The 14993-nt window shown below is 39.6% G+C and overlaps 1 protein-coding gene across 2 annotated transcripts in view; it reads right to left on the bottom strand.

The window, feature by feature from the left end:
• SPRED1 (sprouty related EVH1 domain containing 1) overlaps nt 1-14239 on the bottom strand; it is a 101113-nt gene extending 86874 nt beyond the window's left edge. For both annotated transcript variants that reach the window (XM_005559135.5, XM_045395271.3), the window contains exon 1: nt 13102-14239. In XM_005559135.5, coding sequence (XP_005559192.1) covers nt 13102-13133 — 32 coding nt within the window. In that variant the 5' untranslated portion in view covers nt 13134-14239. The remainder of the gene's footprint in view (nt 1-13101) is intronic.
• Nucleotides 14240-14993: the final 754 nt, after the last annotated feature.

The raw sequence follows: 14993 nt of genomic DNA, 5'->3' as shown, positions 1-14993 counted from the left end.
GGCAATTATTTTTGAATTAACAAATTACACAGTTTTTTCAGAATACTAGGACTAAACATCAGGCTAAAGCAAAATGTAAATGTATTTTTGCTTTAGTTGTTAATGACCATAAAACTTAACTAAACATGAGCTTACAGACCATCAGCTGTCCAAATTAAAGTTAACAGACTAAATCAAGAACAATGAATTTCTAGGTGGCAGAACTAGTGCATCCATCTAGTAGGAATCTTAGTTTAATTACAGTTGCAAAAAAATTAAATTCTAAACCTTTAATAATTTAATAATTTCCCTAAGCTGAAAAATCTTCCTCTCCCATTCTCTCCCACAAAAATAGATTTCTGCTTGCCATACAACAATATTTGAAAAAGTTCCTGGACTGAACTGTAAGATAGATTTTTTTTTCCATTAAAAATGATGGCAAGACACCAAATCTAGTTAGACTTCCAAACTGTGCTCAGGTATTAAAATTATTTTAATAAGTTCTAGAAATATACTCCTTTTATAACTAAATAGTTGTATTAAAAATTAAACAAAAAACTAGCTAGAGCTAGTTGTTTCTCTTATTAACCTACTCAAGACTGGTTACATCTTCCTCTTCAGTCTTTGCCCAGAACATGGAAGAAAATTTTCACAATATAAATTATTTTTCTGATTTTGGAATGTTTAGATTTTAAGTTTTTCTGAAAAGCTGCTTTCTAACATTTAAAATGAAACACAATTTTTCTAAGCAGGTTAATAATCCTTTTTAAAAAGCAACCCCACCTTCAGGCTAAATGAAAATGAACACTGATTATTTTATAAACAGAGTACTTTCCTTCTCAAGAACTAAAAGTTCTGTTTAATATTCTTTTATCTCTAATCAAAGATGTTCTTGTAGGGAGAGAGGTTACATTCCGAGGTTGTATCCCTCTGAAGCAGGGGCATATTATCCTGGCTTTATAGATGAAAAAGCAAGCACAAAGACAGGTTATGTTATTTGCCAATGTCTTAATGCTATAGTCAGCAGTAACCCCAGGATTATGTTAGTTGTGAACAACAGGTTAACCGTAAAATTTAAATTAGTAAATTTTTACTTGAAAGGACTTCTCTAACCACATTAAGAATGGAGTACCCAAAGGCTACAAAATCCCCTAAATGACAATATAATTTATGTGGATAAAACCCTGCTGATACAGTCAACATCTTGGTTTGCCTCTCATAAAAACGTAAAGTTCTTAACAAGACCTTAATTTGAATAGTTTATTTACATGTCTCTCTTCCCCTCTGCTTCCTAATTCTCAGAATCACTCGTTCCTGATAGGACCATTATTACATGACATCCTATCATTGCTAATACTCTCAAATCTTCCCAGCTAAACCCTTCCCTTTCCTTATCCTCTTTCCCAATACGCTTTTCTTCAACCTCCAACTCCAAAATCCTTACCCCTGTCTCTTTTGATTGCAGAGGGAGGTGGCAACAGTGATACTAGCACTCTAAGTCACTCAGCCCACACTCATTAAATACACTGGCACTGGCTTAGGATTTCTCTCCACCTCAACTCCTGATACCACCCTAAGCTATCCAAACATCCATACTGTTTACTTCTTAAAAAAAAAAAAAAAAAGAAATTTAGCAGATCCTGGCCTCTCCAACAACCTTCATCCCTGTTTCTACTTTAATCTTCCCTTACATGTCATCACTCTGGAGCCATTGTTCTATGATCAAAATCTGTGTCTTTCCATTTTCCCCATTTACACTCTACATGCTCTTTAACTTTACCAAAACTTTCAGTTCTTCAAAACAGCTGTCAATTCTATGTGTCAATCTACCAATTCAAGCTAATTTTTTCTGTAAAATCTAGTCTGTCAATAAAGTATATGACATACAGTGTGGTATAAATACTGTGCAATTTGAATCTCAGTTCTACCACTTTACTCTCTTGTGTGGCCATGGCAAATTACTAAACCTTTCATGAGTCTCAGATATCTTCATCTGTAGACTATGGATACTCAGCTCATATGATCTCTACAAGGATTAAACCTAACAGTGTCTGACTACCAGTAAAACAATTTGATAGGCTCTGCTAGGCCTTGCTCCATCAATTACACCATTCCTGAAGTCTTTCTTTCTCTTCCTCTCCACTACTGACATCAGTCAACAAATAACTTCAACTACTAACTTTGCCCTAAATGACTGCATCCACTCTGTGACTTCTCTGCTCCAGCTCTTACTTTCTCTTTAATCTACAGCAAGCTCATCCAACCCACGGCCCATGGGCCGCATGCAGGACGGCTATGAATGCAGCCCAACCCAAATCTGTACACTTTCTTATAACATTGAGTTTTTCTAGCTCATCCGCTACCTTTAGTGTTAGTGAATTTCATGGGTGGCCCAAGACAATTCTTCTTCCAAAGCAGACCAGGGAAGCCAAAAGATTGGACACCCTTAACCTATAGCAAAACCTGATTTCTGTCCCCATCATTACTCCCACAAAGGTCAGTGACATCCTAACAATTAAATCCTTGTCTTAGAAATCACCAATATAATTTTTCTGCGATATCTAACACTTTCTTACTACTCCTTTTTCCCTTGGCTTCTAAAATACTTTCCTCTCAGAGCTCTCCTACCACTTAAGCCACTTCCATCTTTTGGTGTCTCTTCTTTCTTCTGCTCTCCCTTAAAAACACTGCTGTTTCTCACCTGTCATCTTTCCATTATTACTTAATATTCTCCATGGGAAATTTTCCACTGGCCTCAACTACTACGTATGCTGAAGGTGTCACTATAACTCTACGCTCTTAACCTTTTTGAGAACTCAACCTATAGTTAAAGCACCTTGTTGGACACTTTCTATCTTGACATCCAGTAAGCGCCCAGACTAAAAAAGATGAAAATTATGGGGTTATTTTCCCATTTAAAAAACCGGGTCCACCTCTATTCCCACTTTCATTTAAAAGCATTATAGCAGCCTAAATTTAAAATGTTCAAGTCATCCCACAACCTTCCTACTCCTTCCTTCACATTCAGTCAAATAATCGTTGGCCATTTTAATTTTTTCTCATATGAATCCCCAATAGTTCCAAATGCTCTTCTCCCAGCTCTGTTTTGTTGCCTTATTACATCTTCCTCATCAACTGAAGTTCATTTTCTTCCGCCTCCAATCAACTGTCCTAACAAGCCCTGCTTTACACAAATTGGATTATCATTCCCTCACTTAAAATACTGATTCCCCACCGCCTACATGATGAAAACTTCACCTGGTGCCTCTCATTAAGTATGCTTACTGACTGAAGACAGTTGTGGTGAAGAGGGAGGGTAGCTCAAAGAACAAATTTTCTTTGAACTCTTGAGTGTTTCATCTATAAAATTAATGGGAACGCTGTTCAAAATTCATCTTATTACTAATCAGTCAGATAAATATTCCTCAACTTTTCAAGAAAAACTGATTTCCAGGGGCTTCTGCCATGCTCATCTTGTGTCTCATATTTTAGGCCTAGCAACCACCCCTTGCCCCACAGTTGGTGATACACAGGTAAGCACAAATCTATACTACTCACAATCTGGTCCCTTAACACTTTCCTTATCCCCTCACAACTCCTCCAAACAACTGTATCCAAAACGGTGTTGCCTTTTCTCCAACTTTGCCTTCTTTCTATGCTTGTCTTCTGCCCCCTCTCTTCCTGGTTGGAATACCCTTCCCCCTTTCCATGCTCTCATTCATGGCTGACTCCTAAAATGCCACTTCTTTTCTGAAGCCTTCCTTTACACACAGTCACCATCCTGCCATCCACTCCCAGGTAGAATCATTTTCTCCTTGAGCCTTGAAGAACTTTATAACCAGAACACCCATCACATTTCAGAAGTATCTATTTCCCTTGTTAGACTGTGATAGCAATTTTAAAGTTTTACTTATCTTTGTATCTCCAAAGTTAAGGCAAAAGTCAAGTGCCTAGTAAGCACTCATTCAAATGCCACTGAACTGAATTTCTTTGGGAAAAAGTTACTAATGGTCCCTGTTCAAATCTATCCTGAAAGTGTAAAAAGTCAATATATATAATCCAGCAACTAAAATTCTGAAGTATTTAATAATGCTTTTACATATTAAGGGGGGAAACCCCAGAACTCCCCAATTCCAATCTCACAGTATAAAAATAACACAATAAAACAGTTAAAAAAAAAAAGTTTAATGACTGTGCTGAGGTTAATAAAACACTCTGAAGTGGTAAAAGTTACAGTAACTTTGAAAAAGTGGCATCAGAAAAGACACAACTCACTAAATTTTATCTAAATTTTTGGTAATCCTGCTACAGGATGCTAATACACAGAAGTCATTTAAAAACACTGTGTATTTGTAAATGTAATTCCTAACCATGTGAACAGCTCAAGTAAAATGTGTTTAATCACATGCAATGGTATCACTAAATACTACCAGGAAAAAGAATTACATTCCACATTCCAAGTTCATAATGGCCTTTATCCAAATTATGACTCCTGTTATATAGATAAAATTTAGACATAAAATTATTAAACTGATATTAGACTAAAATTTAATTCCAATTACTCTTTAATTTACTAAAGGTTATTATTTGCTCTCCAAACACAGAAAGAAATGCCTTGCAAGGTAACTCAGAAATTTCAGACACAAGGCAATTTTCACCAGTCAATCCTACATCTGAGTAACAGAAATGATATATTAATTCAGAAATACAAAAAAAAAAAAATCAGTTATGATTCTAGAACTCTTGGACTAAAACCCTAAAGTCGAGTAAATCCCACACCCTTGTTTTAAATCAGAAAAATTAAAAACCTAAAATTCTAGAGAGCAGAAAAATAATTTGTCTCTATATTTATGAACATTGACTTTATTATGGGCAGAGATTAAATGACATTTCTGGCATTTATTAAGATCATATCATTTCTCTCCATTAATCTTCTAATGTGATAAAATGCACTGCTTTCCTCATGTTGATCCATTCTTACATCCTCAAGATAAACCCCATTTGACTGTGAGGCTTTGTTTTGTTTTAATTCACTGAGTGAGGTTTGAGTTGCTATTTCTTAAAAATCTGCAGCCACTATTTTGCAGTATTTCCTCTCCTCTATTCTATTCTTTTGGAACTGTTAGCTGTATGTTGAAGTTATTCATCTTATCCTCATGTTTCTTACTCTTCCTATTTTATATTTCTATCTTTGGGTTCAGGCTTCTGGGCTTCTGTCCATTGCAGAAGATTTTAACCTTTTCGGTCATGGATGTTTTTGGCAGTCTGGTAAAGCTTATGACCCCTTTCTCAGAACAATATTAGGGGCCTAAAACAACATATATAGTATTACAAAAGAAATTAATTATATTGACATAGGGACCAAAATATTTTTCATTTTGATACAGTAATAATGTGGTTCCTTATTAACACTTTAAAATATATGCTCTAGCAATAGGTTTAATAACTATAATAATTTCAAATTAGTGATGACTATAAATGGTATTTCAAGATAGCTGTAACAGCTAACAGCAATTGTGCTATAAAAAAAAAATCTGGGCCGGGCGCGGTGGCTCAAGCCTGTAATCCCAGCACTTTGGGAGGCCGAGACGGGCGGATCGCGAGGTCAGGAGATCGAGACCATCTTGGCTAACACGGTGAAACCCCGTCTCTACTAAAAAATACACAAAACTAGCCGGGCGAGGTGGCAGGCGCCTGTAGTCCCAGCTACTCGGGAGGCTGAGGCAGGAGAATGGCCTAAACCCGGGAGACGGAGCGTGCAGTGAGCTGAGATCCGGCCACTGCACTCCAGCCTGGGCGACAGAGCGAGACTCTGTCTCAAAAAAAAAAAAAAAATCTGTAGTTTCTATTGGTGTTATAGGTTGAACTGTGTCTCCTCCAAAATACATGTTGAAGTCCTAGCCCCATGACCTTCTTAGTTAAGATGAGGTCATACTACAGTAGGGTGGGCTCCTAATCCAATAACTGGTATCATTCAAATGAAGATAGACACACACAGGGAGAACACCGCTATGTGATGATGAAGACATGGAGTTATGCAGCTTCAGGCTCAGGAATGTGAAAGATTCCCAACCACCACCAGAAGCAAGGAGGACAAAAGAAACAATTCCCCTACTGGTTTTAGAGGGAACATGGCCCTGCCAACTCCTTGATTTTGGACCTTTAGTATTTGTGAGAGGATAAATTTGTTGTTTTTTAAGCCACCCAATTTGTAGTACTTTGTTACAGCGGCCATGAAAACTAAAACTAATACATTTGCTGTCACAAGTATCTCTAATACTGTCATGGCTTGTTAACATTTCCTTTAATTTATGAATGTTAACATATTTCAGTTAGAGATTAGTAAGAATAATGTCACATTTTCCTTCAAGCCCACAAAGACTCTGAATTTTAAGAACCCTTTGTCTATAGCAACATAACGCCTTAGCGTAAAATTCATTATTAATGAACTATTTTTCATTCTGAGTACCGCAAAAAAACAATCTCACAGATATGTAATAATTTTGGTTCTGGATTCTGAGATGCAGCTATGACACAATACTTATCATAAATCTAAACATTAAAGAATAACAAAATTCATTACCTGAGTTAACTTCTTAAACTAATATACTGTTATCCCTTAGTGTTAGATTATTGATTTGTATAAAGGACCTAGTGAAAAGGTTTACTTTTGTAAGTAAAGCATAAAGACTGGTATCTTGTTAGCATATTCCTTGTAGAACTAATCAAGTTGGTGTTTAAGCCCAATAGCCTTTTGTTTACTTATTCATCCACAGATGGAGGCCATACATTTTTCTCTTTTTTAAAATGAGGGCTGTGCATGGTGGCTCATGCCAGTAATCTCAGCCCTTTGGGAGGCCAAGGCAAGAGGATCACTTGAGCCAAGGAATTTGAGACCAGCCTGGGCAGAACCCCATCACCACAAAAAATTTTAACAATTAGCCAGGTGTAGTGGGGCACCTGTCGTCCTAGCTACTCAAGAGGTGTGGGTGGGAGATCACTTGAGCCCAGCAGTTCAAGGCTGCAGGGAGCTATGATCATACCACTATACTGCGCTCCAGCCTGGACAACACCGCAAGACCCCGCCTCTTTAAAAAATTGATCAATAAAAAACAAAATCAAGTAATACAAAATTTTGTGTCATCAAAGATACATGGCTATTAAGCCCAACATAAGTCTTGAAAGATTATTAATATACCAATTGTTTCCAAATTTTGCATCTTAACTGTTCAAAATGCATGCTTTTACCTCATCATCCTACCACTTCTACTCTTAAGTATTTCGTTTAAGTATGTCAAAAATAACAATATAATAAAATTAAAGTCTAAATCATACACCATCAACAAAGGAAGAGCCCATATGATGCTTAGTCCAAATTCTTTAATTTACAAATCAGCAAACTGAGGTCTACAGAGTACATGATTAGAGAATAAATTAAAAATAGCTACAAAAGAAATGCATCTACCAATTTCAAGTCCAGTGTTCTTTAGACTATACCATACTGCATAGAAGATGGTAAGAGTTAAATAAACGATGTACAAATGGCTTTTACATGAGCACTTAAATTCTATTTATAATATTTAAAGACATTCCAGTTACCCCAAAACAGCCTAATACGTTTTTAAATCAATTTTATTTTACCATAAAGCACATTTAAAAAATAAGACTTCATTTTCCACCTTCAAAATTGGCAAAGAAAAATCAGACAACTGTGCAGACATTTCAAAGTGTAAGCACTCTCATATACTAAATACTTATTTTCTAGAGGGCAATTTAGCAGAAAGAATAAAATTAAATATTTGTCTCTCTTTTAACTCCATTCTTAGACTATCTCAAGGGAAAAGTAAGAGATATGGATGAAGACAGAACTCAGGATGGTATGCAATATTGTTCAAAAATAACTAAGATACCCAACAACAGCGGACTGATTAAAACTAATGTATATCATACACTGAACATAATGTAGCCACTAAAAATTATATTCCAGAATATTTAACCACTTAAGAAAATATCACATTAAGCTACAATTGTACCCACTGTGCAATTCCATTCCACTGAGAATGAACACATATATATAGCTACATAAACTACATAATGCTTTGATAAAGCAAGTGCTTGGCACACAGTAAAAATCTAATAAATGAGTATGTTTCATCACCAACATAAGAAAGGTTTCCATGTATACCAAAATGTTAACATCTGTTATTTAATGGTAGAATTGCAAATAAATTATTATTCACTTTAGAAATCATTTTGTACATTATCTGAAATAAACTACTACTCTTACATGGGGTGAAGCATTTTTTAAATTGGCATTTTTAATGTTGTTCCAGTTCCTACTGAAAGATGGAGAAGAAAAGCAGGCTAGTCTTTACCAATCATTTCCCCAGACTGGGTAAGACTAGTCAAGTTCAAGTTATACAACAGAAAAGGCTAAATTGTTACACTTTCCCCTTAGGCACTTCTCAGTCACCAACAGCTGCAGTATAAAATCAGGGAATCTGCTGCTGTTTACCCTTTCCTGATCAATTTCACTTCTTTATCCCTAGTCAGTTCCTCACCCTTGGCACTAATGTGGAACCATGGAAAGAGAGAGCAATTTAAAGAACTTAAAACTGATAAATAGCTGGAGATACATATTCCTAAATGTTGGGCTTCCTATGCCAAAAAAGACAGAGACACAAACGTCTACCTTCTTGTAGATATAACACGGGTCTTCAGATACACCACATAACTCAGAGGCCCAGCACATTCAAACATCCCAACAGCATTTAGGACAGTTTTAAGCCTGATCTAAGTTATTTCTCAAACTTGCAGAAACAAAACATGTCAAAAATCAGGCCAATTTTGGTCTTTTCTTAAAAAAAATACGGTAAGCCTTCTTAAACAGGTAATAATTTCTTTTTCCCATACTCTTTTTCTAACACAGCTAATGATCTCAAATGTACAAATTCAGAGAAAACAAAAAAAGTGAGGTAATATGGCTCCATTAATTCAACCACATTTGTAGAGCATTTGCCATCAAGCACTGTGCTAGGCATACAAACAAAAGTGGGGGATTACAGAATAGCGGTCATAGAAATAAGTAAATAATCACAATATTATATGAATTTAAAACTAATATACATATGTACAAAGTACAGAGGCAACATAGAGGGAGAGAGTGTTGAAAGAGGGTAAGAGAGAAGGTCTTCTGGGGAAAAATGACGAATTTACGAAAGTTTGTAAGGAGAGGAATTCTAGGTATGGTATCATAATATGTTTAAAATATATAATTCAGGATCATAAACTTTTAAGTGAGAAAGCAGAGGGAAATTAAGTTGAAGCAAGTATGCAGTCATTTAACTGATTTTTACATTGGTCAACTGAATAAGCAAATTTTTATATTATGTATACATCACATCTATATAAACAAACATTAGATGTATATACACAGCTTTCCAATGCTTCCATTTATTTCTAAAATGTTTTCCAATTTTATATATATATGTGTGTGTATGTGTGTACACACATATGCACATGTAAAATGTATGGGGTGAACATATGTTTATTTACACTTATCATCAAAAATAACTCACCACTGGGTATATTTTTTAATGAGGCACTAAATGATATAACCACAAAAATTTGCTATTTATGGAAAAATGGTTCAAACTCAGATTACAACATAGCACGTTTATCATACATGTTCTAATTCTAATTAACCTAATTCCAAAATCTAATATAATCCCAACTTGCTATTAGAAAACCGAATACTGACATAGCAAGTGTTTCTGGCTAATGTGAGCCTAATAAGCAAAATGCTTATTATTTCAGCTACTTCACTTCTCCAAATGTTTTGGCCAAATTGACAAAAGGACATGTAGTGCTACATACACTCAATACCAAAGGACAAAAACTAAGTATTATATAATATGCCTTTAAATGTTTAAAACTCTATTTAGAAGGCTAATAATGTAAAATATGGTACAGTTGTATCTATCGGAAACATTTGACTGGAGTATTAAACAATCTCTGGGCAAATTACCTACAAAACAAACATTTATGTGGCTATTTCCTCTACTATTTATAACACAAACTGTTTCGCTCTAGAGTACATTTATTTGCCATTTTTGAAAAGATATTTAAACATAAATGTGAAACCATCTAAGAAATGCTTTACTCTATTCTAATTTATTTCTTCCTTATTTGGTCTGGTATTAAAGCAAATCCTTACACATAACAGATCCCCCACTAATTCTTGATTAAATATATTCTCACAGTCAGCCTAGGAGTTATCCACTTCTCTATACAGAACTTTAATTTCAAATAATAGAGCATGTACTAGAGGATTTCAGAATGAGGCCTTACTGGATTTTACCACAATGGCTATTTAGAAAGGGTTAATGGTTTCCCAAGAAACTGGTTAGTTTCACTTTTCTTGAAGGTTGAAATCAGGTGAAAAAGAAACAAAAGAATGCTAAGAATAGTCCCTACTGTAATTAAATCCCTATGAGCAATAGCTTTAAAAAAGAGAAAAGGGGAAAATAATGTAAGGCCCAAATAAAATCCATGTTACAGGGCAGTTTTAAACTGTGCTAAGGCCTTAATGGCTTCTACCATGATACATATCTTTTTTCATAATATATGACTATAAATAATAAATTTCCATTTCAAAACATTAGTTCACCTATTAAAGATGAGATATAAATTACCATATTATAAGCTATATTCCAAATAAGTTCACTCTGTGGTTTATCTAATGCACAAGCAAACAAAATTGCTGGCTCTAGTAAAACTGATTATCAGAAGAACACATTATTTTCTAATATAATAGAGTTTTTTAAAGTAAAACCCCCAAGATTTTGTTCCCATGAAGAGTTAACCAAAATATTATGCTAAATATTATTATCGCCCTACCCAAACTTAAAAGTATTACAAAGCTCCTAGGGAATAATTTATTAATAAAGCAGGATAAATCTGTGAAAAAACGATTTTAAAAGTCTGGGTGAGTGAGGTAATTTCCAAGGTGTCCCATTCTAAGTACATTTGGATTTAAAAAAATATATTTAAAGCAACTCTCCCACTGAAGATTACCATTCGGTGTTTCAAATATCGACATCTTGGGGATTAAATCACTGGGAGTATTTTCTCAGTTTATTTTAACAGCAGTAGAATGCACTATCACTACACACACACACAAAAATCTGTGTTCTCAAGTTATTTATGGCAAGTATTTAAAAAACGGCCATTTAGAAAAAATATATTTTACATGTGTGAATTCACATTCCATCATCTGCTTTTTTTATTAGCTGCAACAAGAAGGAAACAAGGAGCTATTAACTGCTTTAAGAAAAAAATTCAACTGGTAAGAAGTCTTTTCCCATCTCTAAAAGAAAACTTAACATTTTTGATCCAAACTATTTGTTTGAAAGATACCAATAAAAGTTACCGTCATTCCGTTCAGCGTTCTTAGCAGCTTTTCTCCTAAATAACCATTATCTGAAATAGACTTCTTGATCTCCCTCAAAGTAGATCTAATCTGCAGAAGGCAGGGAGACACTGTACTGCACTGTGAATGGACAGCCAGGTATTTTATGAATGGAGGCGATCACGTGATCCCAGCACCTCCCCGAACTGATATTTCCCACATAACTGTGTCAACATTCTCAGAACAGGGGTAGTTGTTTGTGTGTGTGTGTGTGTTTTTAAATTTAACCTAAAATTTCACGTTCTTCTTACCTTCTGAACTCGAAAATCTACACACGGACAAACAAGTCGCTAATTTTTTTTCTTGGGAAATCCTTTCAAGATGTCCAAGGTGATGGATGTTTAATTATTTTTTTTATGAATGAAGAGTGTGCTATGCAAATGAGGGCGATTCACAAAAAGAGAGAGAACATGGCTGCCACTTCTGCTTCTACACTGCACTGACACTGCAGCAGAGTACCTCCTTCTACGACCCGCTCAGCAGAAGCGTGTGTTTTGGGGTGGGGAGGGAGTAAGGGGGGAGGAAATGTTGCTTGGCCTTTCTCTAGCTATTTTACGTTAAACAGGACTCGGCACTAGACTTTATAAAGTTCTTTCAAAAACGTCTGACTTTAGTAATGCACTGTATTTAAAGGCATGCATCCAAAGGACTAAGTCCTAACTCACTTAACTCTTTCCAACCCTCCAAAGATAAACAAAAGTTGAACCTAATTACAAGAAAACGGATGCTAATATTCCGCTTGGAATTAAATCCCTTCTCAATAGAAAAGTGTTGCCAACCATTATTTCTCCATGCAGCTGTTAACGTTAAAGCAAAACATTTAAAAGACGAAGTATTTCGTTTGGAAAGCAAGGAGAAAGCCCAAATAAGCAAAAACTTAAACCAGAATGCTCTAAAAGTTGATGAAATCACCAACATATTCAGCAATGTAAATTCGGTTAAATCAACGTAAATCATGTGTTTTCACATAGCTGAAAGGTAAAAATTAGCGTTCAAAATTCTCCGTTCCTAATGAAGACACGTTCAATGTTCACAAAGGTAAACTCTAGCTCAACATCTCCCACACTCCAGGTGTCCTTAATCCTATTAAATTCTAAAAATGTTTCCCTAACCCTATTTTTTACAAGAATCTTATAGGTCATAAGTTTAAAAGGGGGAGGGGGGAGAGGGTGAAGGCTTAATCGGTATTTAAGAGTCACTGACTCATCGAATTAAGATTCAAGAGCAGTTTGCTGCAGGAGGTGCTCCCACACATTAGTTTCCAAGTGAAACAGCTATAAAGGAAGCAGGATAGATATTGACGGTAGGGTGACTGATATGTGAGTGAAAATGGACGGGACAGGGCTCTAACAGGCAAAGGGGTAGTTTCTGCTCCACTTCCATCCACCCACATTATTCCATCTCATGGACGTACAATTGCCATCCTCTCCCAACACTTAATAGCCTTCCCCAAAATAAAGCAACTAAATGTGGGAGGGTGGGGAGGGGTGCTGCCACTAAAAATGGCCAAAGAAATCAGCTATCTCCAGAAGATGCACCGAACTCTCCAGGGTCGCAAGCTTTCCGGCACCCAAGTCTCGGATGGGCCCGGGGGAGAGCCGAGGGCGGATTGGGGGAGGGGGGTTAGCAATCGAGATCAATGAGGCGCTTACTCGTTGTCAGAAGTCGCCGTCTCCTCGCTCATCTTTCCCTCACCGTGATCCGATCTGGAGATGGAGGAGCAACAGCAGGCGGGGGAGCAGCAGCAGCACCGAGGGGCAGGAGGCAGCGGCGGCCGGGGGGGCGCGGGGGCAGCGGCACAGGGGCCTCACCATGGTGGATGCCTCACCCAGAACGGTGCCCCCCCAGCCGGGAACCCCGGCCACCCCCACAGGGGGGTGGCGGCAGCAACCTCCGCCGTGGCGACCCCAGCCTCTTCCCCCCGCCTCAGTGCCCAGCCAAGGGATCCGAGGAGGCCCGGTGGAAAGGGAAAAACAGAGGGGCTGCAAAGGCTGACTGGAGAGCAGCTCCTTCAGCCACTGGGGTGGAGCGCAGCGGGGTCCGGCCAGGAAGGAGCCGGCGGGCGGAGAACTCGGGAGCAGAGGCGGCGCTTCCCTCAGGGATGCGGCGAGGAGGAAGCAGAGCTCCGCTCGGTGGGGGCCGGCGGGGGGGTGCCGAGCCCAGGCTCCGGGCAGCGGCGGCGCGGTCCTGCCGGAGCCCACCCCACCATCTCCCGCCTCGCCGCTGCCTGCCCCTCAACCCTCGGCGGCGCCTGGGTCGGTCCTCAGGCGCGGGCAGAGCCGGGCTAGGGGCCCCGCGGCGGCAGATTCCTCCAGACACGCTCCAGCCGGGACTCCTCCTCAGGGGGAAGGAGGGGGCGGCGGGGAGCGTGTGAGGCGAGGGGCAGGCGAGCCGATCGCTCCCACCCGGCCGGAGAAGAGCGGGCGGGCCCGGGTCCGGGGGGCAGGATCCCGAGAAGCGGCGGGAGAGGACAAGAGCGGCCGCAGGTTCCCCACCAGCCGGTGCCCACCAACAGCTCAGCGGGCCAGCTCCTCACGCCCGAGAGAGGGGAGCCGCGAGGGGGGCGGCGGAAGCGCTCACGCCGCCCGCTCCTTCCGCCGCCGCCGCCGCCGCTGCCCGAACCAGGGGCGCCCGCGAGAGAAGGAGGCGAAGTAGTCCCTCGCGACTTCTCCCGGCCGCTCGCTTCCCCCGGAGGCCAGAGCGGGCGCGGGGTGGGGCTGCCGAGCGGGGTGTCCGGGCTGTGAGGGTGTGTGGGTAGGACTAAAAGCCGCGGCCTCCGGGCGAATCACTGCAACTCGAAGTCGTTTGCAGCATAGCAAGTTTCAGGAAAGTAGTTCCCTCCTCCCTTCATTTCCCAAATCGTTGTCGAGCCACTTAGCGGGGAAAGGGGGGGGGAGGCGGAGGGATATCCGCCCTGCACCGTGCTCGGTGTGCGTGCGCGCGCTCCAAACTCTTGGCACGCCGCGAAAGGGGGCGGGGGTGGGAGCTGCGAAGGGAGCTGCTAGGGAGGTTGCATTGTTGTGGCGCTTTACTCCCCGTTACTCTGCTTGGAATATCCGGGTTGCTTGAACGAAGAGGCTAGAAGGACAGTGTGGCTCAGAGGGGAAATCTGGAGGCTACTCTCTTCTGCCGTGTGTTTGTGTATGTTTTCCTCGCAGAGCAAAGAATGGAACTGGCATGAGTTCATCTTTAGTTAGTGGGGGTTAGAAGCAGGGACTGTGCAAAGAGAGCTCCTCCTGCTGTCCCCCTAGTTGCATTGCTGCAGTCCCCTAGCTGCATGCACGACGTGTGTGTGTGAGTGTGAGAGAGAGAGAGAATATGAGAACGTATGTGTGTTTTAACACCTCGCCTCGCTGCCTGGATTCTTACTGCGCAAGGGGTATGCTGTCAGGGCATTCATCTCCGAAAGCCGGAGTGATTGTTAATGGAGAACGACTTCCATTGAAGCCCAGGGTAGGCGTGTTACATGAATCTGGCGCAGCCAGAACGGAGGAAATAACTCCCGCTGCGAGTGAGGTTGCATAACTATAGCGCAGGAGATGCT

Source organism: Macaca fascicularis, chromosome 7 (assembly GCF_037993035.2).
Source record: "Macaca fascicularis isolate 582-1 chromosome 7, T2T-MFA8v1.1".
Classification (NCBI taxonomy): Eukaryota; Metazoa; Chordata; class Mammalia; order Primates; family Cercopithecidae; genus Macaca; species Macaca fascicularis.
This window is presented reverse-complemented; position numbering and strand designations above follow the sequence as displayed.